This window comes from Lithobates pipiens, unplaced genomic scaffold, assembly GCF_037356315.1.
Source record: "Lithobates pipiens isolate NorthernLeopardFrog02 unplaced genomic scaffold, aLitPip1_a1.2 Scaffold_56, whole genome shotgun sequence".
NCBI lineage: Eukaryota > Metazoa > Chordata > Amphibia > Anura > Ranidae > Lithobates > Lithobates pipiens.
In genome coordinates this window covers 464,919-492,640 of record NW_027507878.1, presented here as the reverse complement: position 1 = coordinate 492,640, position 27,722 = coordinate 464,919, and the positions used below count along the sequence as shown (strand labels likewise).

Here is a 27,722-nt window from a genome sequence, read left to right as displayed (position 1 = left end):
GGTTCTTTCATTCTATTACTAGGGTAGGACCCACTAATTCGGGGTACTTTGTCGGAGTAAGTGGGCTTAGCACTATATGACCATATAGTATGACCAAACCTCCGTATTGTTATATATGTTTAGGAGTGTTTTTAACTAGCCTTGCAGGATAAATGTCATTTTCATAGGTGTTCACTGTAATCTGTATTGTGCTCCTCACATCTGTGTCCTCAGCGGTGTCCCTCCTTACATCTGTGTCCTCAGCGGAGTCCCTCCTTACATCTGTGTCCAGGGCGGAGCAGCAGGGTCCTCCTCACATCTGTGCGCCCGGTGGCATAGCCCTCCTTCAAGCCGTGTCTGTCTCTCCCCAGCTAGTTCCTGGCTTTCTCTGTGTGTTCAGTGGAGAGAGGAGGGGCCTCCCAACTCCACTGAACACAAGGGGATTAGTCCTCATGGCAGCCATCTTTTTGTAGCCCGCCAGAAGTGACTTTGTTCTCACATTGAGTGTGAGAACTTACACTCAGTGTGCCCCCTATGGACGGGCCGCCACTGCTTGTATGGCAGGCTGACAATGTGGCTGCCAATCTTAAGGCAGCAACCTAGTGCCATCCAAGGTGGATCACTTTTCAGAGGTATTTAACAGGCAGCTCAGAGGTGATATGGTGCCTCCAGGATGTCTGTTTTAACCCTTGAAAGCCTTCAGCACCGTGCCACAATGTTGTGCATTACATACAGTTGTAGTATGTTTGCCATCTCATGCCTTTAAACCCAAATACATATTAATTACTCAGGTTCTGTGGCTTATTAAGGTGCTAATTAAACTCACTTGGTGCCATATCTGCATTTAATTAGTCTCAGAACCCATGTAATTCAAAGGTGTCCGGGTTTAAAGGGATGAGGTGGTAACTGTAAGTTGTAGAGCAGCTGTGGCACAGCCCCGTTCACTTGAACTTGGTAGTAGGACTGCCTGCCACCAACGACTGTGGTATAATTTTTGCCACACCATACTCATAATGGTAAGTACTAACATGGCCATCGGCTAAGTGAACTTGTGGTTGGTTGGTCTGGGGGAGGTAGAACTGTGATTTATGTGCCTATTTTTACCACCGCCCATGTAAACAAGGCCGTAGTGTTGGTAGCCTGCAACAGGAAGTGTTGTTACTCACAGGATCTCCAAGTAGGAACCTTTGCAAAAGATTAAAGCGGGAGTTCTGCTGTTTTTTGTTTTTAAAAGTCAGCAGCTACAAATACTGCAGCTGCTGACTTTTAAAATATGGACACTTACCCGCCCAGCGCGCCCGCGTTGTCGGCACCCGAAGCCGATCTCTCAATCGGCTCTCGGGTGCTGCCACCACCATCATCGGTATGGAAATCAGGAAGTGGAACCTTGCGGCTTCACTTCCCGGTTCCCTACTGCGCATGCGCGAGTCGCGCTGAGCAATAAGGATGGTCCCTGCTGTCTCTGGGATCCGTGTGTTTCCCAGCAGACAGCGGGGGCCCCGCAGGAAGTGGCATAAATACCCGCAGAATCTGCGGCTATCTATGCCCGGAAGTGGGTGCAAATACAGGTATCTGCACCCCCCTCCCCCCTGAAAGGTGCCAATTGTGGCCAATGAGCGGAAGTTCCACTTTAGGGTGGAGCTCCGCTTTAACAATAAAAAAAAAACAAGCTACTTAAAACTGTATACAGTGAGGGATGATGGCAAACATAATAGAACATTGCTTTTTGTGGCGTTACATACACTTTAAACATTTGCAGTGTCTACAGATGGTTGTCCTCTTGGGTTCCTCTCGTTCCTCATGTGGGGTTTGGATCTTGAAGATGACTCTTCACCTCGTTTTTTCCATTTGGTTGTGGTTTCCTCGGACCTCTCCAGGCTATCAAACCAGCTGACTTGCAGGTCTGTCCACCTTTTCGTCCAGTTCAGGTTTGGGTACAACATAGTCCTCCGGCTTCATTTTTGTTTGATGGTGTCCTCTGTGACCTGAAGCAAAATGTCTTCATATATCTCTGTATATCGCCCTGATCTTGACATGTCTGTACACAAAAAACCATCACCGATAGAATCAATGAAAGACCAAACATCTGTTAAAAAGAAGAAAATGTACTGAATGTTCCGTAGCGTATTGAAGAGCCACAAGGCAGAAACACAATTTACATTTCTCAGCAGATCGATGTTCTCACCCCCAGCTGTGTCCCGTCTTCATCAACACCTTGTTATCCCATGAAAAATATGTCAAGTCTGATCCATGTCCTTATCATGTACAGAGGAGAAAAGTGACCAATGAGACAATCATATGAAATGCATATAAAACACAACAAGGCGGCATTTTTTTACAGATTCTGTGCAGGTCAGTCAAGTTCCTCCACCCCAAACTCGCCCATCCGTGTCTTTATGGACCTTGCTTTGTGCACTGGTGAGCAGTCATGTTGGAGTTTGGAAGAGGACATCCCCAAACTCTTCCTACAAAGTTAGGAGCATGAAATTGTCCAAAATGTCTTGGTATGCTGATTAGACATGTGCAAAAGGAAAAAAATTTGTTTAGTTTAGTTTCGCTTTAATTCGTTAATTTCGTTTAGTTATATTCATTAACTTCCTTAAATTCGTTTTCGGATTTCATTTAGTTTTCTACCGAATTCGAAAAATTGGCAACATTCGAAAATATTTCAACCAAATTCGAAAATATTTCTACCGGATTCGAAATGATTTAAACATGATTCTAAATTATTTTAACCACATTTGAAAATATTTTGTGACCCGAATTTGGGGCCACATATCTCGGGGTCACTTGGTGCTAGAAACTCCAAATTTGGATATGTTGTAGTGATAGTACTATTGTGTTTGCATATCAAATTTGGGGTTTCTAGCTATAAGTGACCCAGAGATATGTGGCCCCAAAATCGGGTCACAAAATGTTATTAGTTATTAGAGCAGAGAATGACATTTTTCTTATAGCTAGGAACCCCACATTTGGTATGCAAACACAATAGTACTAGCACTACAACATATCCAAAGTGGAAGTGTCTAGCACAAAGTGACCCCCGAGATACATGGCCCTAAAGTCGGGTCACAAATTTTTTTCGAATCATGTCGAATTCATTCGAATTCATTCGTTATATTTCTTTCGTATTCGTTGTATTTTGTTATTTTTTTATTCGGACATTCGGATGCATCCGAATGTCCGAAAGATGCAAAATTCGGCCGAATTTCGATTCGTTACGAAACGAATTGCACAAGCCTAATGCTGATGTCTTAAGAGTTCTCTTCACTGGAAGGCCAAGCCCAACCCCTGAAAAACAACCCCTCCACACCATAATGCCCCCTCCACCAAATAATTTGGAGCATTGCACAAAGCAAGGTCCATAAAGACATGGATGAGTGAGTTTGGGGTGGAGAAACTTGACTGACCTACACAGAGTCCTGACCTCAACACCTTTGGGATGAATTAGAGCAGTGATGCGAGCCGGGCCTTCTCATCCAATGCACTTCTGGAAGAATGATCAAACATTCCCATAGACACATCTCCTAAACCTTGGTGACAACCTTCCAAGAAGAGGTGAAGCTGTTATAGCTGCAAAGGGCGGAGCCAACTCAATCTTGAACCCTACAGACTAAGACTGGGATGCCATTAAAGTTCATGTGTGTGTAAAGGCCAATACTTTTGGTAATATGGTGTATATCTGTGCAATATTGTACACCTTACACTATAGAGGTGGGGTGATCTTTTTTCACTTTCATCATTGTTTTTAATTTTTTTACATGTTGGATGTTAAAGGCAAAGTACGGGAAAAACTTGTTTGGCTGTACTTCTCCTGTAGATCACAGTAGTGCAGTTCGTTCTGCACTCCTATGACCCATTTTCAGCAGACAGTGGGCTGAAGCCCGCTATAGGCTGACATCACAGAACCGGTCCAGGCTGCGGAAAGATCATGACAATTTGGTCGGGATCCACCCACAACCATGGACCTGTCAGGAACCATCAATCAGAGACAGAAATGCAGTAATAATCTGTACCTTTTTGTACCATTACATTAAAAGGTGTGATCAGTAAAAGTAGTCAAGACAGAAGCCAGGGATCGGAAGCCAACACGGGCAGTCAGACAAGCCAGTGATCAGGAAACCAGAGATCAGCATAGTCAGAGGCAGAAGAAAAGGATCAGGAACCAGAAGAAATGTCAGCACTGGCATGTCCCCTTCCTTCCTGACCTGCCGGGGCTGCATGCTCAGGTAAGGGTCAGGCGTGGATTTTGGAGGGGTCCCATGCTGTTTTTGTTTATTCATTTTGGATTTTTTTTTCACTTTTTATATTACTGGCAATGTTTTTTTTATTATTATTATTCAGCTGTCAGCAGGGAAGCCCGTTGACAGTTGAAGACTCATCGGTTGTTAAGGACACAGCGACCGTTTTCCCGTCAGCTTTCACCGCACCCTGATTGGGCAAAGTTTTGCCCAATCAGGGCTTAGAATGCACTGTGCGGTGTGCAGTGCATTGTGGGATGCTCAGCGGGTGAACATCCTGCCGAGCCCCCCGCAAATTTGGGTGTTCGCTTGGCCCAAACTATTTGCCCAACACTACATAGTTACATAGGTACATAGTTAGTCAGGTTGAAAGAAGACACAAGTCCATCTAGTTCAACCAAAAATACAAATGAAAAAAATCATACAATCCCATATATACAATCCTTCACCCACAGCTGATCCAGAAGAAGGCGAAAAACCCCAGCAGAGCCATGATCCAATTTGATAAACAGGAGAAAAATGTCCTTCCTGATCCCCCGAGAGGCAATCGGATATTCCCTGGATCGACTTTAGCTATAAATGTCAGTATCCAGTTATATTCTGTACATATAGGAAAGAATCCAGGCATTTTTTAAAAGCAATCTACTGAACCGGCCAGATCCACCTCTGGAAGAGTCTATTCCACATTTTCACAGCTCTTACTGTGAAGAAAATTTTCCTTATTTGGAGATTAAATTTCTTTTCCTCTAGATGTAAAAAGCGCCCCCCTTGTCCTCTGTGATGAGCGTAAAGGGAATAACTCAACACGTAGTTCACTATATGGACCCCTTATATATTTATACATGGAGATCATATCCCCCCCTCATATATTTATACATGGAGATCATATACCCCCTTATATATTTATACACGGAGATCATATCCCCCCCTCATATATTTATACATGGTGATCATATCCCCCCTTATATATTTATACATGGAGATCATATCCCCCCCCTTATATATTTATAAATGGTGATCATATCCCCCTTATGTATTTATACATGGAGACCATATCCCCCCTTATATATTTATACATGGAGATCATATCCCCCCTTATATATTTATACACAGAGATCATATCCCCCCCTCATATATTTATACATGGTGATCATATCCCCCCTTATATATTTATACATGGAGATCATATTCCCCCCTTATATATTTATAAATGGTGATCATATCCCCCTTATTTATTTATACATGGAGATCCTATCCCCCCTTATATATTTATACACGGAGATCATATCCCCCCTTATATATTTATACACGGAGATCATATCCCACCCCCCTTATATATTTATACATGGTGATCATATCCCCCCTTATATATTTATACATGGAGATCATATCCCCCCTTATATATTTATACATGGAGATCATATCCCCCTTATATATTTATACATGGAGATTATATCCCCCCTTATATATTTATACATGGAGATCATATCCCCCCTTATATATTTATACATGGAGATCATATCCCCCTTTATATATTTATACATGGAGATTATATCCCCCCTTATATATTTATACATGGAGATCATATCCCCCCTTAATCTCCTCTTCTCAAGAGAGAATAAATTCAGTTCCTCTAATTTTTCCTCATAGCTGAGCTCCTCCATGCTTCTTATCAGTTTGGTTGCTCTTCTCTGCATTTTCTCCAGTTACCCGTTAGGGATGGGCCAGGCCACACGAAAAGAGGGGGATGAGAGAGCCCCCCCCCCCTCCTGAACCATACCAGGCCACATGCCCTCAACTTGCTTTGGGGTAGCCAAAGTACATGAGTACCTGAGCATCTGTCACAGCCCATCTGAGTACCTGTCACAGTCCATCTAAGTACCTGTCACCACCCATCAGAGTACCCAAGTACCAGTTTCCAGCCCATCAGAGTACCCTAGTACCTGTCTCCAGCCCATCAGAGTACCCAAGTACCTATCTGTAGCCCATGACTCACAGAATATACGTTGGGGTGTTTGCTTTCTAAAATGGGGTCATTTTGTGGGTAATTCCACTGTCCTGGTGCTTCAGGACCTTCAAAAGTGCGATAGGTAGGAATGAAATGAGATGTGTAATTTATGCTCCTAGACCGCCTGAAAGTACTACTTCAATGTTGGGCCTCTGTATGTGGCCAGGCTGTGTAAAATGCTCACAAATGGGGTATTCCCATACTCAGGAGGAGTAGCAGAATGTGTTTTGGGGTGTAATTTCTGCTATGTACATGCTATGTGTTAGAAATATCTTATAAACTGACCACTAAAAAAAAAGTGTTAATTTTCTTTTCATGTTTTCCAAAGACTTGTGGAAAAAAAGGAACCATTCAAAAGACTCATTATACCTCATAGAATATACGTTGGGGTGTTTGCTTTCCAAAATGGGGTCATTTTGTGGGCAATTCCACTGACCTGGTACTCCAGAGCCTTCACAAATGTACTAGGTCTTTAGTGTAATTTATGCTCCTAAAACCCCTGACGGCGCTCCCTGAATGTTGGGCCTCTGTTTGTGGCCAGGCTGTGTAAAAGTCCCACACATGTGGTATCGCCATACTTGGGAGGAGTAGCAGAATGTATTTTGTAGACATGTGCGATTAGTTTGGTATGAGTCGAAAATTCGTATGAATTTCCAGAAATTCGTACGAATCCGAAATACAAATTTTTATGCATACGAATTCTGTACGAAATACAAAATTTTGTTTACGAATTACGGATCCAAATTCATAACGAAAATGTGTAATTGTTACGCAAAGTTAACAAACCTAAAAGTTAAAACCCCAGGAAGTCAGCACAGGGATGGTGGGAACCCCTCATAATGGGCACAGCGGGTGTACACTCAGACCCGGTAACTCAGCACAGGGATGGTGGGAACCCCTCATAATGGGCACAGAGGGTGTACAGACCTAGGGACTCAGCACAGGGAGGGTGGGAACCCCTCATAATGGGCACAGCGGGTGTACAGACCCGGGAACTCAGCACAGGGATGGTGGGAACCCCTCATAATGGGCACAGCGGGTGTACAGACCCGGGAACTCAACACAGGGATGGTGGGAACCCCTCATAATGGGCACAGCGGGTGTACAGACCCGGGAACTCAACACAGGGATGGTGGGAACCCCTCATAATGGGCACAGCGGGTGTACAGACCCGGGAACTCAGCACAGGGATGGTGGGAAGCCCTCATAATGGGCACAGAGGGTGTACAGACCCGGGAACTCAGCACAGGGATGGTGGAAACCCCTCATAATGGGCGCAGAGGGTGTACAGACCCGGGAACTCAGCACAGGGATGGTGGAAACCCCTCATAATGGGCGCAGAGGGTGTACAGACCCGGGAACTCAGCACAGGGATGGTGGGAACCCTATGGGAATTACGAATTGTATACGAAATACGAAATTTCGCTAACGAATTTCGGAATTTCAGATCCAAATTAACAGAAACGTGACTGGTGTTTTGTTCACCAGTTAGAAGAAGTCAGCACAGCACAGGAATGATGGGATCCCCTCATAATGGGCACAGCGGGTGTACACTCAGACCCGGGAACTCAGCACAGGGATGGTGGGAACCCCTCATAATGATAAATTCATCATAAAGAACATTCGTAATTGTTACATTAAGTTAACGAACCTAAAAGTTAAAAACCCAGGAAGTCAGCACAGCACAGGGATGGTGGGAACACCTCATAATGATAAATTCATCATAACGAACTTTCGTTATTTTTACTAAAAGTTTACAAATCCAACGAAAATTCATATTTCGTAGGAATCCGAATTGAATTTTGGACACAAATTACGAAATATGATTTTTCTTTTTTTTTTAACACGAAACAGAACGTAACGAAGCGAAACAAATTTTTTGATGGTGACCATGTCTAGTATTTTGGGGTGGAATTGGAAGTATGCATATGCTGTGTGTGAGAAATAACTTGTAATTATGAAAATCTTGTGAAAAAAAAAAAAATCTTAATTTTCACAAGAATTGTGGGGAAAAATGACAACTTCAAAAAAACTCAGCATGCCTCATACTAAATACCTTTGAGAACACCAATAAAAGAATATATAGAAGAGCGCCAAATCAGTAAAAAGTGCATTTATTTTATACAGTCAATAAAAGTCTCACTTACATCCATAATTATTATTGACAATATTAATTATGGATGTAAGTGAGACTTTTATTGATTGTATAAAATAAATGCACTTTTTACTGATTTGGCATTCTTCTATATATTCTACAGTCATGATCCGCTCCACCATCCCAGTTGGCACACACATTCCCAGGTTTCCACCACTTCTCACATAAGAGGACTCTGCCCAGACCAGACTAGAAAAGATTAGAATAGAATAGGAAAAAAAATTGAATAGAAAAAAAAAAACACGATAGAATATAAAAACAATAGAATAGAATAAATTTGAAAGAATATAACAGTGTTAATAGAATAGTTTCGACTAGAATAAAAGAAAATAGAATATAAATATTAAAATAGAATGGAACATAAACAGATGGAATAGAAAAAAAAATAGGATAAAAAAAATAGGAAAGGAAAGAATACAATAGAAAAATTTGTTAAAAAAAAAAAATGAATAGATTAGAACAGAACACTCGCCCTGTGTTTAATCTCTTTTAGTGTTAGTCATAATGTCATGGTGATTGAGGTCTTCAGAGACTTTCAGATTTCCATGAATAGTTTTTAGTAGGGACCATCTAATGTAGGGAGTCCTGTGTTGTATCTCAGATAACGGTGTGTTAGTTGGGAAGTTGTAACTCGGAGGTATCTGCAGAGGGGGGGGAGGGGGTCACCGAGCCTGTGTGGTGCGGCTGGGAATTTTAGTCCACTAGATCCAAACCTGATGATGGTTCATTGTGACTCCTAAAACCAGCAACCTTTATCTTATTGTTATTTGATTATGAAGATTATTATTGTTTCGGAATGTTAATTTTTTTGGTTACTTGTTAATAAATGGCCACTGCAGCCACAATTTCTCCAACGTGGTCTCATTATTTGGGTACAAGGTGTTTAATTTGGGGATAGGAAAGGACTGCCATGGTGTTGTGGACTTTGGTGTTGCCCTAGTCATGTGTATAACAGACCCTCCCAAATGATGTCCTATGCCAGTGATGGTGATCCTCGGCACCCCAGATGTTTTGGAACTACATTTCCCATGATGCTCTTGCACTCTGCAGTGTAGTGGAGTATCATGGGAAATGTAGTTCCAAAACATCTGGGGTGCCAAGGTCCACCATCACTGACCTATGCAATGTTGACTATGATGAATTGTCAGTATGTGACCTGGAGGAAAGTGAAACTAGGAGGGGGGGCAGCATGACTGGGGCATGCAGAGGAGGTGGGGTATTTAGTGGTGCGATTTTGAAGGTAGTATTCCGCTTACCAGATTGGTGGGTTGCAGAGCTGAGGGGTGTTCTGAGGGGTGTTCTGAGTGGGGAGGGGAGATTTTTTCGGAGTTCGTCAGAGAGGTTTCCCCCACCCTCCCTTGTTTGTGTTGGTCTGAGGGCGCTTCCTATTTTCTTCAGGTGCTGGGGGTATATATATGTAGCGGGTCTTTCAGGCATTAGGATTTAGACAGCCGTTCAGTTTGAGGCTCTTATTATTTACTTTTACTGGGTTAGCAAGACATTGCTGAGCGACTGTTGGCACTTTAGCTGTAAAGATGGCAGGTCCTCAAACTGGGACATGTGTTGTGCCGACAGCTGGGGGGGGCTTTGAAAACCAAGGGGGGTGGAAACCTGACCAGTTCTATTAGCCAGGCTTCAAAGCTGAAGAGATGCCATAGATCTTGTTAGAGCTGAACGATTAAACGTCAAGAGTTATCACATTTTTTTTTTCCCCCGTTGCAATCTTGACAAAAAGGTGTTTCACTATCCTGTCTATGCAAAGACTTCTGAACCCCCCCTCCCCCCCCCCCCCCCCAACACCAAACACAACCCAGGGCAGTCTGCCAAGAATCACAGCATTCTTTAGCAGTGGAACTTAAGTGTAAACATTGTAACAATTTGTCAATGGAATAGACGGTGTAAATTAAGAACATAACTCTCATTTTGGTCAGAATCGTGCAGCTCTAGATCTTGTCCTACCTGCCAGATAACTTCTCTAGAATGACATTTTCAGCTTGTTGGGGCCCCAAACCAATGAAACTTCATATTAAAGCATGTAAAAAAAAAAAAGACACAATGGAGCTCATTGGATTTTATTTGGAAGGCGGATGGAATCCATTCCTAGTACTGGGTAAAGCACGATGTTTGGCTACATGAGCAGCAGGAACAAAGTTACAAGATAAAAATCTTTGCCCACTATGGACATTCCACAGATCCTGGATAGGGACAGGTGGGGGACACGTGGGGGACACGTGGGGGACAGGCGGCTCCTCTGTGGGATTCTTCAATTCAATGTGAGGGATTTGAGCTGGAGGTTCACCAAGGACAAGTAGGAGATCTCCTCTATGGGAAAGCGAAGTGGAAATGATAAAATACTTCCGGTACCTAGTTCTATGGTGATCTTGTCTTGCTGAAACAAGAAGCAAACCTGCAAGTAAGCAAAAAAAAAAAAGTGTCAGCTTGCCGGACTATAAAAAGGTCAATAAGTGATCTACAAATGACTGACTTGGGGGTAAATGAGAATACAATCACACACACACACACACACACACACACACACATACTTATCCCCCTGTATATTTCAATGTCACAGTATCCCCCCCCCCCCCGATCAGAACAACAGTAACCATTTACTAGGTGGTATATAATAGCACACAATGGTAGCATGATAGATGGAATCCATTGGATCTTCTATGTGGGAGGTCCTCATCCTTCATGAAATGAGCTGAAGGGGGTGATCATCATAGCAAATCCTATATACCCTTCACCTTACCCATCATTCAGAGATATTATGTGCCCAATATGCACAAAGATACCACTTTGCCCCCCTCCAACATAGACCTACCATGATGTCTGACCCCTCCTGGTAGGGGAAGACGCTTTCCTTCAGCTCCTCTCCAAAGACATTGTCCACCCTAGAGTTCAGGATTATCTTGTGCTCATCAAAGCGAGGGTTAAAGTGCAGCACTAGATTCTTTTCATCTTTTCCCAAGTTTATGGAAAACCTAGAAAGACGGAAACAGCGATTATTCTGCTCAGCTGACCTTGTTGGATATCGTACTCCAGTCCTTCACCAGTGGTCCTCCCGTGGGTACTTCACCATCACCCACATTATGAATTTACATGATATCAGCCAATATTCCCTCACTGACCTTTAGGCTGCATTCACACCTGAGAGTAGCGTTTTCAAGCGTTTTTTGCGGCGTTTTTTACGGGGGGGTTTATTACTGCGATTTTGTGCAGGGCAAAAGGTCACCAATGTTTAAAGAAGAAAAACGCCCAAATCTGCTCAATTCGAGCAACAAAAAAGGGTCCCGGAACTTGTTTGAGCTTCAGGCGTTCGGCTTCAGGCGACATGGAGTGGAGATGTGAACCATCTCCATTGAGAAGAATAGAATTTCTCCCCCTATAGTGTTTTGTAGCTTCAGGCTTCAAGCTAAAAAAAAAACGCTCAGGTGTGAATGGGGGTCTTAGAGTTGTAGCCACTGTGGAAAAATTCATCCTGGATGTTCAAAAACAGTGAAGTCATTGAAGACTAGTCTCAGCTCTCTTCTCCCATCCATCCCAATAGTGAGAGGGAGAAAGGAGTGCCGAGAGTCACTACTACTTTGTGCCCTTTCTCAAGAGATATCAGCCCCAACAGTAGATAAAGTGTTTTGAGGTCCCCAGGGAGAAAAGGGCTACAGAAATTAAAAGCCAAATCTTAAATTATAAATATAAATTTTATTTAATTTATTTTTTGTTCACATCACTTCCATAAGGTGTCACCATCCTCTGAAGGACCAGAAGTCCCAGAAATTCAGCCAACCCCCCCATGGGGTGTATGTACCATGGCAGGGAAGAGGTCTGCCAACCAGAGCAGTGGAGGGATGGAGGACTGGTGGACGGAGAGCGTGGATGGGAGTCACAGGATCGTCAAGTCAGACAAGTTTTATCCAGGATGACATTATAACAAATGTTGAAGATAAATTTGCTCCAATCAAATCAATTTGATGTCCGGTATTATTTGAGGGCAGGCATGTACTGGCCATCGGGACTACGAGGAGTTTCCTGGTGGGCCGATGGCTCAGTGGGCCACTTTGATGTAAGGGGGCTGGTGATGGGACACTCTGATGTAAGGGGGCTGGTGATGGGACACTCTGATGTAAGGGGGCTGGTGATGGGACACTCTGATGTAAGGGGGCTGGTGATGGGACACTCTGATGTAAGGGGGTGCTGATGGGACACTCTGATGTAAGGGGGCTGGTGAAGGGACACTCTGATGTAAGGGGGCTGGTGATGGGACACTCTGATGTAAGGGGGCTGGTGATGGGACACTCTGATGTAAGGGGATGGTGATGGGACACTCTGATGTAAGGGGGCTGGTGAAGGGACACTCTGATGTAAGGGGGCTGGCGATGAGACACTCTGATGTAAGGGGTGGTGATGGGACACTCTGATGTAAGGGGGCTGGTGATGGGACACTCTGATGTAAGGGGCTGCTGATGGGACACTCTGATGTAAGGGGTGGTGATGGGACACTCTGATGTAAGGGGGCTGCTGATGGGACACTCTGATGTAAGGGGCTGGTGATGGGACACTCTGATGTAAGGGGTGGTGATGGGACACTCTGATGTAAGGGGGCTGGTGATGGGACACTCTGATGTAAGGGGCTGCTGATGGGACACTCTGATGTAAGGGGCTGCTGATGGGACACTCTGATGTAAGGGGGCTGCTGATGGGACACTCTGATGTAAGGGGCTGGTGATGGGACACTCTGATGTAAGGGGTGGTGATGGGACACTCTGATGTAAGGGGGCTGGTGATGGGACACTCTGATGTAAGGGGGCTGGTGATGGGACACTGATGTAAGGGGGCTGGTGATGGGACACTCTGATGTAAGGGGGCTGGTGATGGGACACTCTGATGTAAGGGGGTGGTGATGGGACACTCTGATGTAAGGGGGTGGTGATGGGACACTCTGATGTAAGGGGGCTGGCGATGGGACACTCTGATGTAAGGGCTGGTGATGGGACACTCTGATGTAAGGGGGCTGGTGATGGGACACTCTGATGTAAGGGGCTGCTGATGGGACACTCTGATGTAAGGGGTGGTGATGGGACACTCTGATGTAAGGGGGCTGCTGATGGGACACTCTGATGTAAGGGGCTGGTGATGGGACACTCTGATGTAAGGGGTGGTGATGGGACACTCTGATGTAAGGGGGCTGGTGATGGGACACTCTGATGTAAGGGGCTGCTGATGGGACACTCTGATGTAAGGGGCTGCTGATGGGACACTCTGATGTAAGGGGGCTGCTGATGGGACACTCTGATGTAAGGGGCTGGTGATGGAACACTCTGATGTAAGGGGTGGTGATGGGACACTCTGATGTAAGGGGGCTGGTGATGGGACACTCTGATGTAAGGGGCTGGTGATGGAACACTCTGATGTAAGGGGTGGTGATGGGACACTCTGATGTAAGGGGGCTGGTGATGGGACACTCTGATGTAAGGGGGCTGGTGATGGGACACTCTGATGTAAGGGGGCTGGTGATGGGACACTCTGATGTAAGGGGGCTGGTGATGGGACACTCTGATGTAAGGGGGTGCTGATGGGACACTCTGATGTAAGGGGGCTGGTGAAGGGACACTCTGATGTAAGGGGGCTGGTGATGGGACACTCTGATGTAAGGGGGCTGGTGATGGGACACTCTGATGTAAGGGGATGGTGATGGGACACTCTGATGTAAGGGGGCTGGTGAAGGGACACTCTGATGTAAGGGGGCTGGCGATGAGACACTCTGATGTAAGGGGTGGTGATGGGACACTCTGATGTAAGGGGGCTGGTGATGGGACACTCTGATGTAAGGGGCTGCTGATGGGACACTCTGATGTAAGGGGTAGTGATGGGACACTCTGATGTAAGGGGGCTGCTGATGGGACACTCTGATGTAAGGGGCTGGTGATGGGACACTCTGATGTAAGGGGTGGTGATGGGACACTCTGATGTAAGGGGGCTGCTGATGGGACACTCTGATGTAAGGGGCTGCTGATGGGACACTCTGATGTAAGGGGCTGCTGATGGGACACTCTGATGTAAGGGGGCTGCTGATGGGACACTCTGATGTAAGGGGCTGGTGATGGGACACTCTGATGTAAGGGGTGGTGATGGGACACTCTGATGTAAGGGGGCTGGTGATGGGACACTCTGATGTAAGGGGGCTGGTGATGGGACACTGATGTAAGGGGGCTGGTGATGGGACACTCTGATGTAAGGGGGCTGGTGATGGGACACTCTGATGTAAGGGGGTGGTGATGGGACACTCTGATGTAAGGGGGTGGTGATGGGACACTCTGATGTAAGGGGGCTGGCGATGGGACACTCTGATGTAAGGGCTGGTGATGGGACACTCTGATGTAAGGGGGCTGGTGATGGGACACTCTGATGTAAGGGGCTGCTGATGGGACACTCTGATGTAAGGGGTGGTGATGGGACACTCTGATGTAAGGGGGCTGCTGATGGGACACTCTGATGTAAGGGGGCTGGTGATGGGACACTCTGATGTAAGGGGTGGTGATGGGACACTCTGATGTAAGGGGGCTGGTGATGGGACACTCTGATGTAAGGGGCTGCTGATGGGACACTCTGATGTAAGGGGCTGCTGATGGGACACTCTGATGTAAGGGGGCTGCTGATGGGACACTCTGATGTAAGGGGCTGGTGATGGAACACTCTGATGTAAGGGGTGGTGATGGGACACTCTGATGTAAGGGGGCTGGTGATGGGACACTCTGATGTAAGGGGCTGGTGATGGAACACTCTGATGTAAGGGGTGGTGATGGGACACTCTGATGTAAGGGGGCTGCTGATGGGACACTCTGATGTAAGGGGTGGTGATGGGACACTCTGATGTAAGGGGGTTCTGATGGGACACTCTGATGTAAGGGGTGGTGATGGGACACTCTGATGTAAGGGGGTGCTGATGGGACACTCTGATGTAAGGGGCTGCTGATGGGACACTCTGATGTAAGGGGGCTGCTGATGGGACACTCTGATGTAAGGGGGGTGGTGATGGGACACTCGAAATGTAAGTGGGCCGGTCTGGATGAAGTCCAGGGCCAAATTTCTGTCCCAGTCCAGCCCTGTTTGAGGGACCAAATTCCCAGTGAGGGGGTCAGGAGGATGGACTGTACACAGAGCACTTCTACTTCTGTAAGTTGTACATTTGGCAAATTCTAGTATTATACAGAGATCAGACGTATATATTATATAATAAGTAGCCGAGGATAAAATCTTCACCTACCTTGTACATCCCTTCGGAATGAAGCCCCCCACCTCCACGCAGTGACCGGGTTTGAGGTTGAATTTATACAAGACAGTCTGTATGAGAGAAAGGAGAACATTTACTACAAAACCCGTATACTAGAGGGGCAGGGCCGTCTTACCGAGCACAGCCCAGGGGCCCCAGATACACATGGGGCCCCCCCCCCACCCCAATCATGGCCAGTTGTATCTAGAGCGATGATATTGGCACTGCAGAGTGGAATTGTATACTGCAGCCCTCAAATGGGTGATTGGGAGCTGATCTCCCGGTGGAAGAGATCATGACTGGAGGAAGAGGAGATCCGGAGATGAGTGTGAATAGCGCGCTGTTACAGTTTACATGAAAATTGCCTCCGCTCTGCTCGCCGGTCACACACAGCCCCGCCCCCTCCTGAACCCCGCGCCTGCGATAGGCAGAATGCAGGTCCAATGCTGGGATTTTCTGCCTATCACGAGCGGTCAGGAGGGGGCGGGGCTGTGTGACGGGCGAGCAGAGCGGAGGCAATTTTCATGTAAGCTGTAACAGCGCGCTATTCACACTCATCTCCGGATCTCCTCTTCCTCCAGTCATGATCTGGTCCACCATCTCTTCCTCCGCCATGGTGAGGCTGCAGCGTTGGGCACAGTGAGGCTTTATACTTTTATTCCTGAGTGTAAAAAGAAATAAAAGAAAAAAATTGGGGCAGGCTTCTAGGGCCCCAGAGAATTACTCTGCCCAGGGGCCCATGTTGCTGTGAAGATGGCCCTGTACAGGGGGATGCTCATTTCACCCCATATACTAGAAGGGGGGGAACATTACACCCCATATACTAGAAGGGGGGGAGGAACATCACACCCCATATACTAGAAGGGGGGAAACATTATTACACCCCATATACTAGAAGGGGGGGAACATTACACCCCGTATACTAGAAGGGGGGAGGAACATTACACCCCGTATACTAGAAGGGGGGAGGAACATTACACCCCATATACTAGAAGGGAGGAAACATTATTACACCCCATATACTAGAAGGGAGGAACATTATTACACCCCATATACTAGAAGGGGGGAACATTATTACACCCCATATACTAGAAGGGAGGAACATTATTACACCCCATATACTAGAAGGGAGGAACATTATTACACCCCATATACTAGAAGGGGGGAACATTATTACACCCCATATACTAGAAGGGAGGAACATTATTACACCCCATATACTAGAGGGGGGGGGACATTACACCCCGTATACTAGAAGAGGGGAAACATTATTACACCCCATATACTAGAAGAGGGGAAACATTATTACACCCCATATACTAGAAGGAGGGGAACATTATTACACCCCATATACTAGAAGGGGGGAACATTATTACACCCCATATACTAGAAGGGGGGAAGATTATTACACCCCATATACTAGAAATGGGGGGGAGATTATTACACCCCATATACTAGAAGGGGGGGGGAGATTATTACACCCCATATACTAGAAGGGGGGAACATTACACCCCATATACTAGAAGGGGGGAGGGAGGATTATTACACCCTGTATAGTAGGGGGGGGGGAATGTTTACTACACCTTTTATATTAAAGACAGGTCATCATTTTATACACCCAGCAACATCATACTAACCACATGAAGCAGCACCATACCACCACTGCCCAGACCCAGCAACCCTACACCAATCTATACCTACCACCCTCCATACTCAAACCCTATTCCTTCCACTTACCATCCCCAACAGCAATATTTGCATGACAGCCCAAAACACCAACAGCACCATACCCACCCCCAACAACTAGGGGTGCCACATCATCCCTTCAACCCAGGACACATGAATTACACGGCTTCTGAGGCTGATTTAATGTAGATAAAGCACCAAGTGACTGTGATTAATGTGTGTCCTGGATTAAAGGGATGATGTGGCAACTCTACCAACAGCCCTACATCACCCCATGTCCTCCCCCATCAACCCTATACCCACCACCATCCATACTCAGCAACCCAACCCAACCCTCCCCACACCTCACCGCACCTCACCGCACCGTACCGCACTACACCCACCACCGCCTTCAGCCCACACAACCCATTTTCTCAGCTTTTTGCAGCTTCCATCGGTGCTCATACTTACTTTCTCTGCCATGCTGCTTCCTTATCAGACAAACTTGTGATCAGCTGCACTTCTACCTCTCCATATATAGGAGGTCTGCTGGGGGCGGAGCCAGTCAGGAGGGAGGAGTCACCACGCCCAGCGCTCCCTGGACTGAGAATTAATTACAGAGAATGAATGAAATGTGGGTGGGGTGTGACTGAGCATGGGGCACCCATCGCCCCATGCCCATGGGGCGCCCAAGCGTTGCTGGGGTGTCACCACTCACCACAAACAGCAAGGGGGGCAAAAGATGACCGTCCTCAAAGTCATTTCTACAACACAAAGGGGGAGATTTACTAAGACTGGAGAGTGCAAAACCTGGTGCAGCTGTGCATGGGAGCCAATCAGCTTCTCACTTCAGCTTCTTCAATTAGGTGGACTGTATAGGCAACAAACAATTTGTATAGAACAGTATCAAAATAGTATAGTAGGAGAAAAATATTTATTAGAATTTAAACATGATAAAAAAAAATAGAAATGAAACCTCCATTTACTGAACACAGTCAGGAAATATCACCATATAAAACATTTGTATGACGGAACCTCCTTACACCCAAAGCATTTCGGGCTAACGTCTATTCCTTCCTCGCACTCCTGAAGAAGGAATAGACGTTATCCCAAAACGCGTTGCCTACCCCAACAAAGTCGGGCATGAACAAGTCGGGGTAAGCGCTTTGGATGATGGATGATGCGCTGGTGTTGGAAACCTGAAGTCCGACCCGCCATCAGAACTGGCTGCTCCATATAATCCATGGCCACTTCAGGAGCCAAGAACCTACCTCTCACAGCAGGGGGGTGGGGGGGTAATAAACACTGTGGTATATGCCATAGCTATATACATGTATAATAATAATAGTGTGTTAATGTGTGGGGGGAGGGGACATTAGAGTGTAAGCTCCTCTGGTACAGAGACTGATGGTTCAGTGTTCTCCGGGTGTTTTGGAACATCTGTGCATATGGCTGTGATCATCATGGGGACACCGGTGTACCTGGGCATAGGCTGTGTGAAATGTCTGTGCACCTGGCTATGTGTGGCTTGTAGATCTCGGGGTAAATAACGGGTGGGAAGGGAGTAGAGCTGGCAATAGACGGGCAGATTTTTTTCCTGAGAAAAGGGAAGGATCTCACTTGTGTTTATCCTCAGTCGGGTCGGGACGACTCGCAGGGAAATCTCCGGGGATCGGAGGAGGATCGCGTTTTCTCCTCATCAGTACAGAAATGTCCCCGGGGGACAGATAACGCCTCTGGACAAGGGCCACATAAACACTGAAGACTTCTTTGCAATGCAAATGCGATATCAATCGAGCAATAAATAAATAGCAAGTAGAAACATGTAAAAATAAATAGAAAGTGGGGAATATAGTTACAGTAATATACAAGAAAAGTGTTTTAACCCATGAAAATAGTTCCTTCCATTGGGGAGTGACAGTAACCTTCATGGATCCTATACTTTCCCCCTGAATGACACCTGTGAGGAGTATTGGATCCATATACGCCTTAAGAGTTCCCTTCACTGGAACTAAGGGGGCCAAACCCAACCCCTGAAAAACAACCCCACACCAAATTTCCCCTCCACCAAATGATTTGGACCGGTGCACAAAGCAAGGTCCATAAAGACAGGGGCTCAACTGCCTTCGCTTTAATTGTTAACTCTTCAATGTATTCCCTTTGGACCTCTTTCGTACTGGGGTGTTGGCGCCACTATTTTTAGAGTCACCTTACCACCATTTTTTTGGCCGTTAGCGGGGCGGTTTTAACCCCCGCCAGCGGCCGAAAGAGGGTTAAAATGACCCACAAAGTGCCGCTACAGGGGAGCTTGCCGGCGGTTTGGCAGTGACCCCCCTTCAGTTCAATGGGCAGGAGCGGTGAAGGAGCGGAGTATACACCACTCAATCACCACTCCAAAGATGCTGCTAGCAGGAAATTTTTTAGCGTCCTGCCAGCGCACCGCTCCAATGTGAAAGCCCTCAGACCTCCGATGAAAAGTCCATCAGGAAGACCATCAGACCTAGTCTGCTGGAGAGTCCGGTTGTGTGTACGCGGCATCAGCGCTACTATCATACACTTCATATGATCAGCTTTCATGTGTATAAAACACACGAGCGGAAAATATTTGACAGATGAGGAGACAGTCCCAGAAACTGCAGATGGAAATCTTGTAATGCTGTATCCAAGACACCCCACCGCAATCCGTGCAGCACGCTCCCCTTCGGGGTTTACACACACCAAAAAGATGTATGTTTTAGGCATGGATTGATAAACCACAGTATTCAGCAGTAGTGATGGATGAACTTCCGACGGGACGTTTCGCGAAAGCGGACCGCGAACGCGGCCGATAGTTCGCGAACCGGAATGTTCGCGGCGGGCCCCATTGACTTCAATGGGAGGCGAACTTCGCAAACCTACAGGTCAAATTTGCAGCCACAAAATAATTACTAGCTGGGCAAACATAGTCCCACCACATGGCCAATGACATAACACATGTATGAGGTGAATCTGGGATCGACAACTACAAGCATTCTTTTTTTATATGGGAAATTGTTGTGACAATTCAGGACTGTGGAGCGCATGAAGGCAATGGAGGAGAGGGAAGGTCAGGGACCAGGGTAGGCAAAGAAGAGGGTGCAGGAGATGATCACCAACAGCGTGACATACAGCAATGACACCTGCACCGTGATAGAGTCATCTGACACCAACACCGTGATAGAGAGCACTGACATCAGCAGCGTGACATAAAGCACTAACACCAGCACCGTGATATACAGCACTGACAGCAGCACCGTGACAGAGAGCACTGACATCAGAAGCGTGATATACAGCACTGACACCTGCACCATAAGCAGCCCCAGGAGGAAGTCAGCATAGCACAGGGATGGTGGGAGCCCCTCATAATGAGCATCACACAGGGATGGTGGGAGCCCCTCATAATGAGCATAGCACGGGGATGGTGGGAGCTCCTCATAATAAGCAGCCCCAGGAGGAAGTCAGCACAGCACAGGGATGGTGGGAGCTCCTCATAATAAGCAGCCCCAGGAGGAAGTCAGCACAGCACAGGGATGGTGGGAGCCCCTCATAATGAGCATAGCACAGGGATGGTGGGAGCACCTCAAAATATGCACAGCAGAGGTACAGCCCCAGGAGGAAGTCAGCACAGCACAGGGATGGTGGGAGCCCTTCATAATATGCACAGCAGAGGTACAGCCCCAGGAGGATGTCAGCACAGCACAGGGATGGTGGGAGCCCCTCATAATAAGCAGCCCCAGGAGGAAGTCAGCACAGCACAGGGATGGTGGGAGCCCCTCATAATGAGCATAGCACAGGGATGGTGGGAGCACCTCAAAATATGCACAGCAGAGGTACAGCCCCAGGAGGATGTCAGCGCAGCACAGGAATGGTGGGAGCCCCTCATAATAAGCATAGCACAGGGATGGTGGGAGCCCCTCATAATAAGCAGCCCCAGTAGAAATATGACACCGCTCAACCTCTTCAAAGAGGAGGGTACGGGCATATAGTATGGTGTGCTTTTTTTGGACAAAGAAGTGAGCCAAATGAAGAAAAAAGGTCTCTGTGCTCGATTAAAAAAATTGTTTATAGCGATATACATGGTCTACTGGTCACATGTGTTGAATTCCTCCGAGATCCATGCCTCATTCATTTTTAGAAATGTGAGGTAGTTAACACTGTCGTGAGCTAGGCGAGTACGCTTATCGGTCACGATCCCCCCTGCTGCGCTGAACGTCCTTTCGGACAGGACACTGGATGAGGGGCAAGCCAACAGTTCAATTGTAAATTGGGCAAGCTCTGGCCAGAGGTCAAGCCTGCCCACCCAGTAGTCCAGGGGTTCATCACTCCTCAGAGCGTCCACATCGGCCGTTAACCCGATGTAGTTGGACACCTGGCGGTCTACGCGTTCCCTGATGCTGGATCCAGATGACACCTGTCGATGGGTCGGCTGAAAGAATGACCTCATATCCGAAGTCACCAACACATCTTCAAACCGGCCTCTTCTTGCAGGCGCTGTTGGATTGGTACCCGCAACTCCTTCTCTGGGAGTGGGAATTGCTCCTCTGCCAGCGCACGCAAAAGCAGAATGCAGCATTTCTCGAAGCAAGGCCTGGAAGTGCTCCATTCTGACAGCCCTCTGTGACAACGGTAACATTTCTGCCATTTTGTGTTTGTACCGGGGGTCTAAGTACGTTGCCACCCAGTACTGGTCCTTGACCCTTATGCTTTTCATACGGGGGTCCCTATTAAAACACTGGAGCATGAAGGCCCCCATTTGCACTAAAGTGGAAGCGGTGTGGTGGCCTGGCTCCTTCTCATCATCCAGGATAATATCGTCCTCTTCATTCTCCTCTCCCCATCCACGCACAACAGGGATCCCAGAAAGGTTTAAAGCATGCTCTTCTTGCTCCTCCTCATTCGCCCCGGCACCATCCTCCTCTGAATCCTCTTCAGACTCCTGTTGTTGACTTGTCTCAGATAGAGTAGCCCCCCCTGGGAATTCATCCAGCATTGCGACTTCCTCATGTTCCCGCTCCTGCTCCTCCACAGCTTGATCAATGACACGACGCAATACACGCTCCATAAAGAAGGCATAAGGTACCATGTCACTGATGGCGCCATGGCTGCGAATGAGCAGTTTGATAAACTCCTCAAATGGGCGCAGAAGTCTGCATGCATCGCGCATAAGCAGCCACTGGTGCGGTAAAAAAAGCCCCAGCTCCCCAGAACCAGTTCTGCCGCAGAGTTCATACAGGTAGACGTTAACTGCAAGTTTCTGCTGGAGCAGCCTATCAAGCATATAGAAGGTTGAGTTCCATCGCACCGGGCAATCGCAAATAAGACGTCTGACCGGCAGATTGTGTCGCCACTGAATGTCAGCAAGGTGAGCCATGGCCATGTAAGATCTTCTGAAATAGGCAGAGATTTTCCTTGCCTGCCGCAAGATGTCCTGGACCCCAGGGTATTTGACAAGGAATCGCTGCACGACCAAGTTTAAGACGTGTGCCATGCATGACACGTGCGTGATTTTGCCCTGTTTCAATGCGCTAAGCAGATTGGCACCGTTGTCACACACCACTTTACCAACTGTCAAATTGAGCGGTGTTAGCCACTGATCTGCCTGTGAACGCAAAGCTGAAAGGAGTGCCGGGCCAGTGTGGCTCTTGGCTTCCAGGCACAACAGACGCAGCACGGCATGGCAACGTCTCACCTGGCATGTCGAATAGGTTCTGGGGAGCTTGGGCGGTGCAGCAGAAGAGACGCTAGCAGCGGAAAAGGAGGAGTCCGCCGAGGAGGAGAGGGAGGAGGATGGAGTAGGAGGAGGAGGAGAAGAGTCAGGCCTGCATGCAATCCGTGGCGGTAAAACCAATTCTACAAGGGTGCCACGGGTAACATGCTTGACGGCCGTCAGAAGGTTCACACAGTGGGCAGTAAAAGTGATATACCTTCCTGCCCGTGTTTGCTAGACCACGTGTCTGTGGTCAGATGTATCTTGGCACCGACACTGTGTGTCAGAGATACATTCACTTGCCGCTGAACATGGCCATATAGCTCTGGGATGCCCTTTTCTGAGAAATACTTCCTTCCTGGAACCTTCCATTGTGGTGTTCCAATGGCCACAAATTTGCGAAAGGCCTCCGAGTCCACCAGTTTATATGGCAGTAGTTGGCGGGCTATGAGTTCTGACAAGCCAGCCATCAACCGTTGGGCAAGAGGGTTATCCGGCGTCATCATTTTTTTACGCTCGAACATTAGGCCCATGGAAGCCTGCCTTTTTGCAGAAAAACGTGAGCTTGGCGTGATGGAAGGTGGAGTGGAGGACAATTGTGAGGAGAGAGGAGAAGGAGAAGTAGAAGACGAGGCTGGACAGTGAGAGCCTGGAGTGTGGCTTTGTGTGTTCCGTTGCTCCCACTCGGCTCGGTGATGGCTGCCCATGTGCCTTCTTAAGGCGGTCGTCCCTAGGTGAGTGTTGGGCTTACCGCGACTAATGCGTTGACTGCAAAGATTGCAGATGGCAACGCTATTGTCAGCAGCGGACACGTTAAAAAAAGCCCACACTACGGAGCCATGTCCCGGTGTCCTGGGAGCGCCAGATGTGACCGTACATGGTCGATGACTCGCTCCTGATACATTTGCAGTCTGCTTTGTCCCTCCTGTGCAATGTAAGTTATTCCTGCTTCTCCTCCCTATCTGCTGGTCCATATCTCCCTCTGAACTCTCCTCCTCTTCCTCTCTTGTGGGCACCCACGTGACATCACTAGACACGTCATCATCAACGTCACCTTCCCCACCGCTATAAGTAGAGATCTCGGAGTAGGCAGCAACACCGGGGACCAACCTCCTCCTTGGGCTGATCTGGGTACTGTCGTCAGACTGCTGAGTAGCGGATGTTGCTACCTGCTCTTCCTGATCCAATACCAAGAGTGGCTGCGCATCAGAAATGTCCTCTTGATATGGATCGGAAAATAATTCCTGTGACTTAAGCGGAAGGTATGTGGTGGTGGTGGTGGTGTTGGTGGTAGTGTCTTTGGGGGTGCACATAGCAGAGAGTGAAGAAGAGGGTGCAGATCGAGAGGATGAGGAGGGTGCAGAAGAGTAAGGCTGAGCGAGCCACTCAACCAAGTCTGGTGCGTCCTTAAAAGTAATTGAACGCACCTTCTGCAACTTCCCAATTTGGCTCAAGCCTGTTGCTCCTGCCCTACCCCTACCACCCCTGCGGAAGGGCCTGCCTCTTCCTCTGCCTGTCATTTTTTAAATGACCCTGTGACAAAACTCTCAGTCCCTATACCGATGAAGGACTGCTGCAGTATAGGGCAGCGGTCAGCAGTAGTGCACCTCAACCCTATGTATTGTGGACCGATACCAGTCCTTATAGAATAGCAGACTGTACCTCACTCAACCCTATGTACTGTAGTACCCTATACCTTACCAGTCCTTATAAGGACCTTTGTGGACCAAGTAGGTTGTGTGTGAGTAATTAGTAGACTGTACGTCAGTCCCTATACTGATGAAGGACTGCTGCAGTATAGGGCAGCGGTCAGCAGTAGTGCACCTCAACCCTATGTACTGTAGACCTATACCAGTCCTTATAGAATGGCAGACTGTACCTCACTCAACCCTATGTACTGTAGCACCCTAGACAGACCAAGTTACCAGTCCTTATAAGGAGCTTTGTGGAACAAGTGAGTTGTGAATGATTAGCAGACTGCAGCAGAAGGGCAGCAGTCAAGTATAATATTCTTTCTATATTTGGAAGAAAGAATATTATATGTGTACAATCCTATTACCATACCACTGATACCAGTCCTGAAAAGAACCTTTGTGGAACTAATAGTAACAGCTACTGATTAAACTGACCCTCACTGCCTCACACACAGCTTCCTGCCTGTCCCTATATAAACTGACAAAACAGAGGCTACTGGAACAATAACTGGAATAGCACTTTTGTGGACCTGATAGTAACAGCTAATGACTAAACTGGCTGTCCCTGCAGCACACGGCGTCCTGTCCCTTTCTCTAAACTGACAAAAGACACTGAGGCTGCTGCAACAATCAGTAGCACAGCACTGCCTATCCTGAACTACACCTAACACCTATACCAGTCCTGAAAAGAACTTTTGTGTACCAAATAGCTAGCGATTTGGGTCACTGCAATCTCTCCCTGCTCCACACAGCAACCTCTCCCTATAGTGACAGAAGAAAGAATGTAAAATGGCCGCCGGATCAGGTGTATTTATAAGTTAGGGGGAATGTCCAAGTGTCCATGTGCTGTAATGTCTCAATTGGCTGTCCTGTACCCCATGATGGATGTGTCATCATAGGTCAAAGTTCTTTTACACAGTAAACGCGTAAGTCTGCCAGGCGAACAGCGGCAATAGTCCGCCGAACGGGCGGACCGCGAACAGCCGAAATTCGCTGTGAAACGACCGCCGGGCGAACCGTTCGGCCATCACTAGTCCTCTTGTGTTCCTCTTGTTCCTCATGTGAGGTTTGGATCTTGAAGATGACTCTTCACCTCGTTTTTTTTCCATTTGGTTGTGGTTTCCTCGGACCTCTCCAGGCTATTAAACCAGCTGACTTGCAGGTCTGTCCAACTTTTCATCTAGCTCAGGTTTGGGTACAACATAGTCCTCCGGCTTCATTTTTGTTTGATGGTGTCCTCTGTGACCTGAAGCAAAATGTCTTCATATATCTCTGTATATCGCTCTGATCTTGACATGTCTGTACACAAAAAAAAAACCATCACCGATAGAATCAATGAAAGACCAAACATCTGTTAAAAACAACAAAATGTGCTGAATATTCCGTAGCGTATTGAAGAGCCACAAGGCAGAAACACAATTTACATTTCTCAGCAGATCGATGTTCTCACCCCCAGCTGTGTCCCGTCTTCATCAACACTTTGTTATCCCATAAAAATTTGTCACGTCTGATCCATGTCCTTATCATGTACAGAGGAGAAAAGTGACCAATGAGACAATCATATGAGATGCATATAAAACACAACAAGGTGGTATTTTTTATAGATTCTGTGCAGGTCAGTCAAGTTCCTCCACCCCAAACTCGCTCATCCATGTCTTTATGGACCTTGCTTTGTGCACTGGTGGGCAGTTATGTTGGAATTTGGAAGAGGACATCCCCTGACTCTTCCTACAAAGTTTCGGAGCATGAAATTGTCCAGGGCGTGGCTTGGCGGGGGCGTGGCTTGGCGCTGCGGTAAGATGGACGCCTAATCCAGAGCTCCCGATCCCCTAGGTCCAGCTACCTTCAGCTTGGCGGCTTTCCTACGTCCAAAGATGAGCAACACATCACAGACGAGCTCGGCGATCCGACCCGGATCTCAGCGGGACGCGGAGCACCCTCCGACGCAGCATATACCGGAGGCGCAGGCCGTGTTACACGAGGCCTCCTCACAAAGCAGAGCGGCACCCCGCTCCCGGAGTCGTAGCCCTCAACATCCTCCACCTGCCGCTGAGGCACAACAGACCTTGAGCCTGGCTGACCTACGTGCAGTGGCTGCTGATATAAAATCAGCTATGTCAGCAGCAATCTCGGAGCTCCGTGAGGATTTCCACAGCATGGCCATTAGAGTGGAGGAGGTGGAGGAGACGCAGGCCCGCCATGATGCGGCCCTGTGTCATGTGCAGCAGCTATCCGAGTCACACGCCATCCACCTCCGCGATATGAACCGCCATTTAGAGGACCTCGATAATCGAGGAAGGAGGCGAAACTTAAGAGTGAGAGGTCTCCCCGAAGTAATAGACAACCCACAACTTGCAAGAGAAGTCACTACCATTTTTAATCACTTGCTAGACCGTCCCCCTGATACAGTAATTCAAATGGAACAAATCCATAGAGCCCTGCGGCCCAGAGGCAGGGAGACTGACCCTCCCAGGGATGTTATATGTTGCCTCTCTGACTTTATCCTCAAGGAGGAAATAATGCGTAAGGCCAGAAATACTTAGAGACTTTTACACCGACGCTCAGAAATAAAAATCTTCCAAGATCTCTCTGCTATTACGCTCCAACGGAGGAGAGAGCTGAAGCCCTTGCTGGATGTCTTGCGGGCCAGAGCGATTCCATATCGATGGAAATTCCCATTCTGCCTAGCAGCCATCGCCAACGGGCACACTTATCATCTAAAAGTTCCTGAAGATTTGGAACACTTCTGTAGCTCCCTTCACATCCCAGTGGTAGAAGTACCGGACTGGTATAGTGATTTTCGCATATCCCCCCTGCATAGGGCGGATTCAATGGATGGAGTTGCTGAAGCGGGAAACTACAGTGTAAGCCGACGCCGCAGACAGGCTCGACCGTCCTCCCCGCAGAGACCTGCGGGGCTGCCGAGAAATACGAGCCCCACAGCATCCCCAGTCCATAGGAGACAAAGGCGATCATAGTCTGGAA

General features: G+C 47.4%; 1 protein-coding gene across 1 annotated transcript; it reads right to left on the bottom strand.

Moving 5' to 3' along the window:
- Positions 1–10,439: 10,439 nt before the first annotated feature.
- Positions 10,440–17,888, bottom strand: LOC143958000 (galectin-1-like). Its single transcript, XM_077467442.1, has 4 exons — positions 17,790–17,888; positions 15,648–15,724; positions 11,208–11,367; positions 10,440–10,790 (listed from the first exon to the last, which is right to left on the bottom strand). Exons 1-4 carry the CDS (start codon positions 17,799–17,801, stop codon positions 10,647–10,649), a joined length of 393 nt encoding a protein of 130 aa, XP_077323568.1. The 5' UTR covers positions 17,802–17,888; the 3' UTR covers positions 10,440–10,646.
- Positions 17,889–27,722: the final 9,834 nt, after the last annotated feature.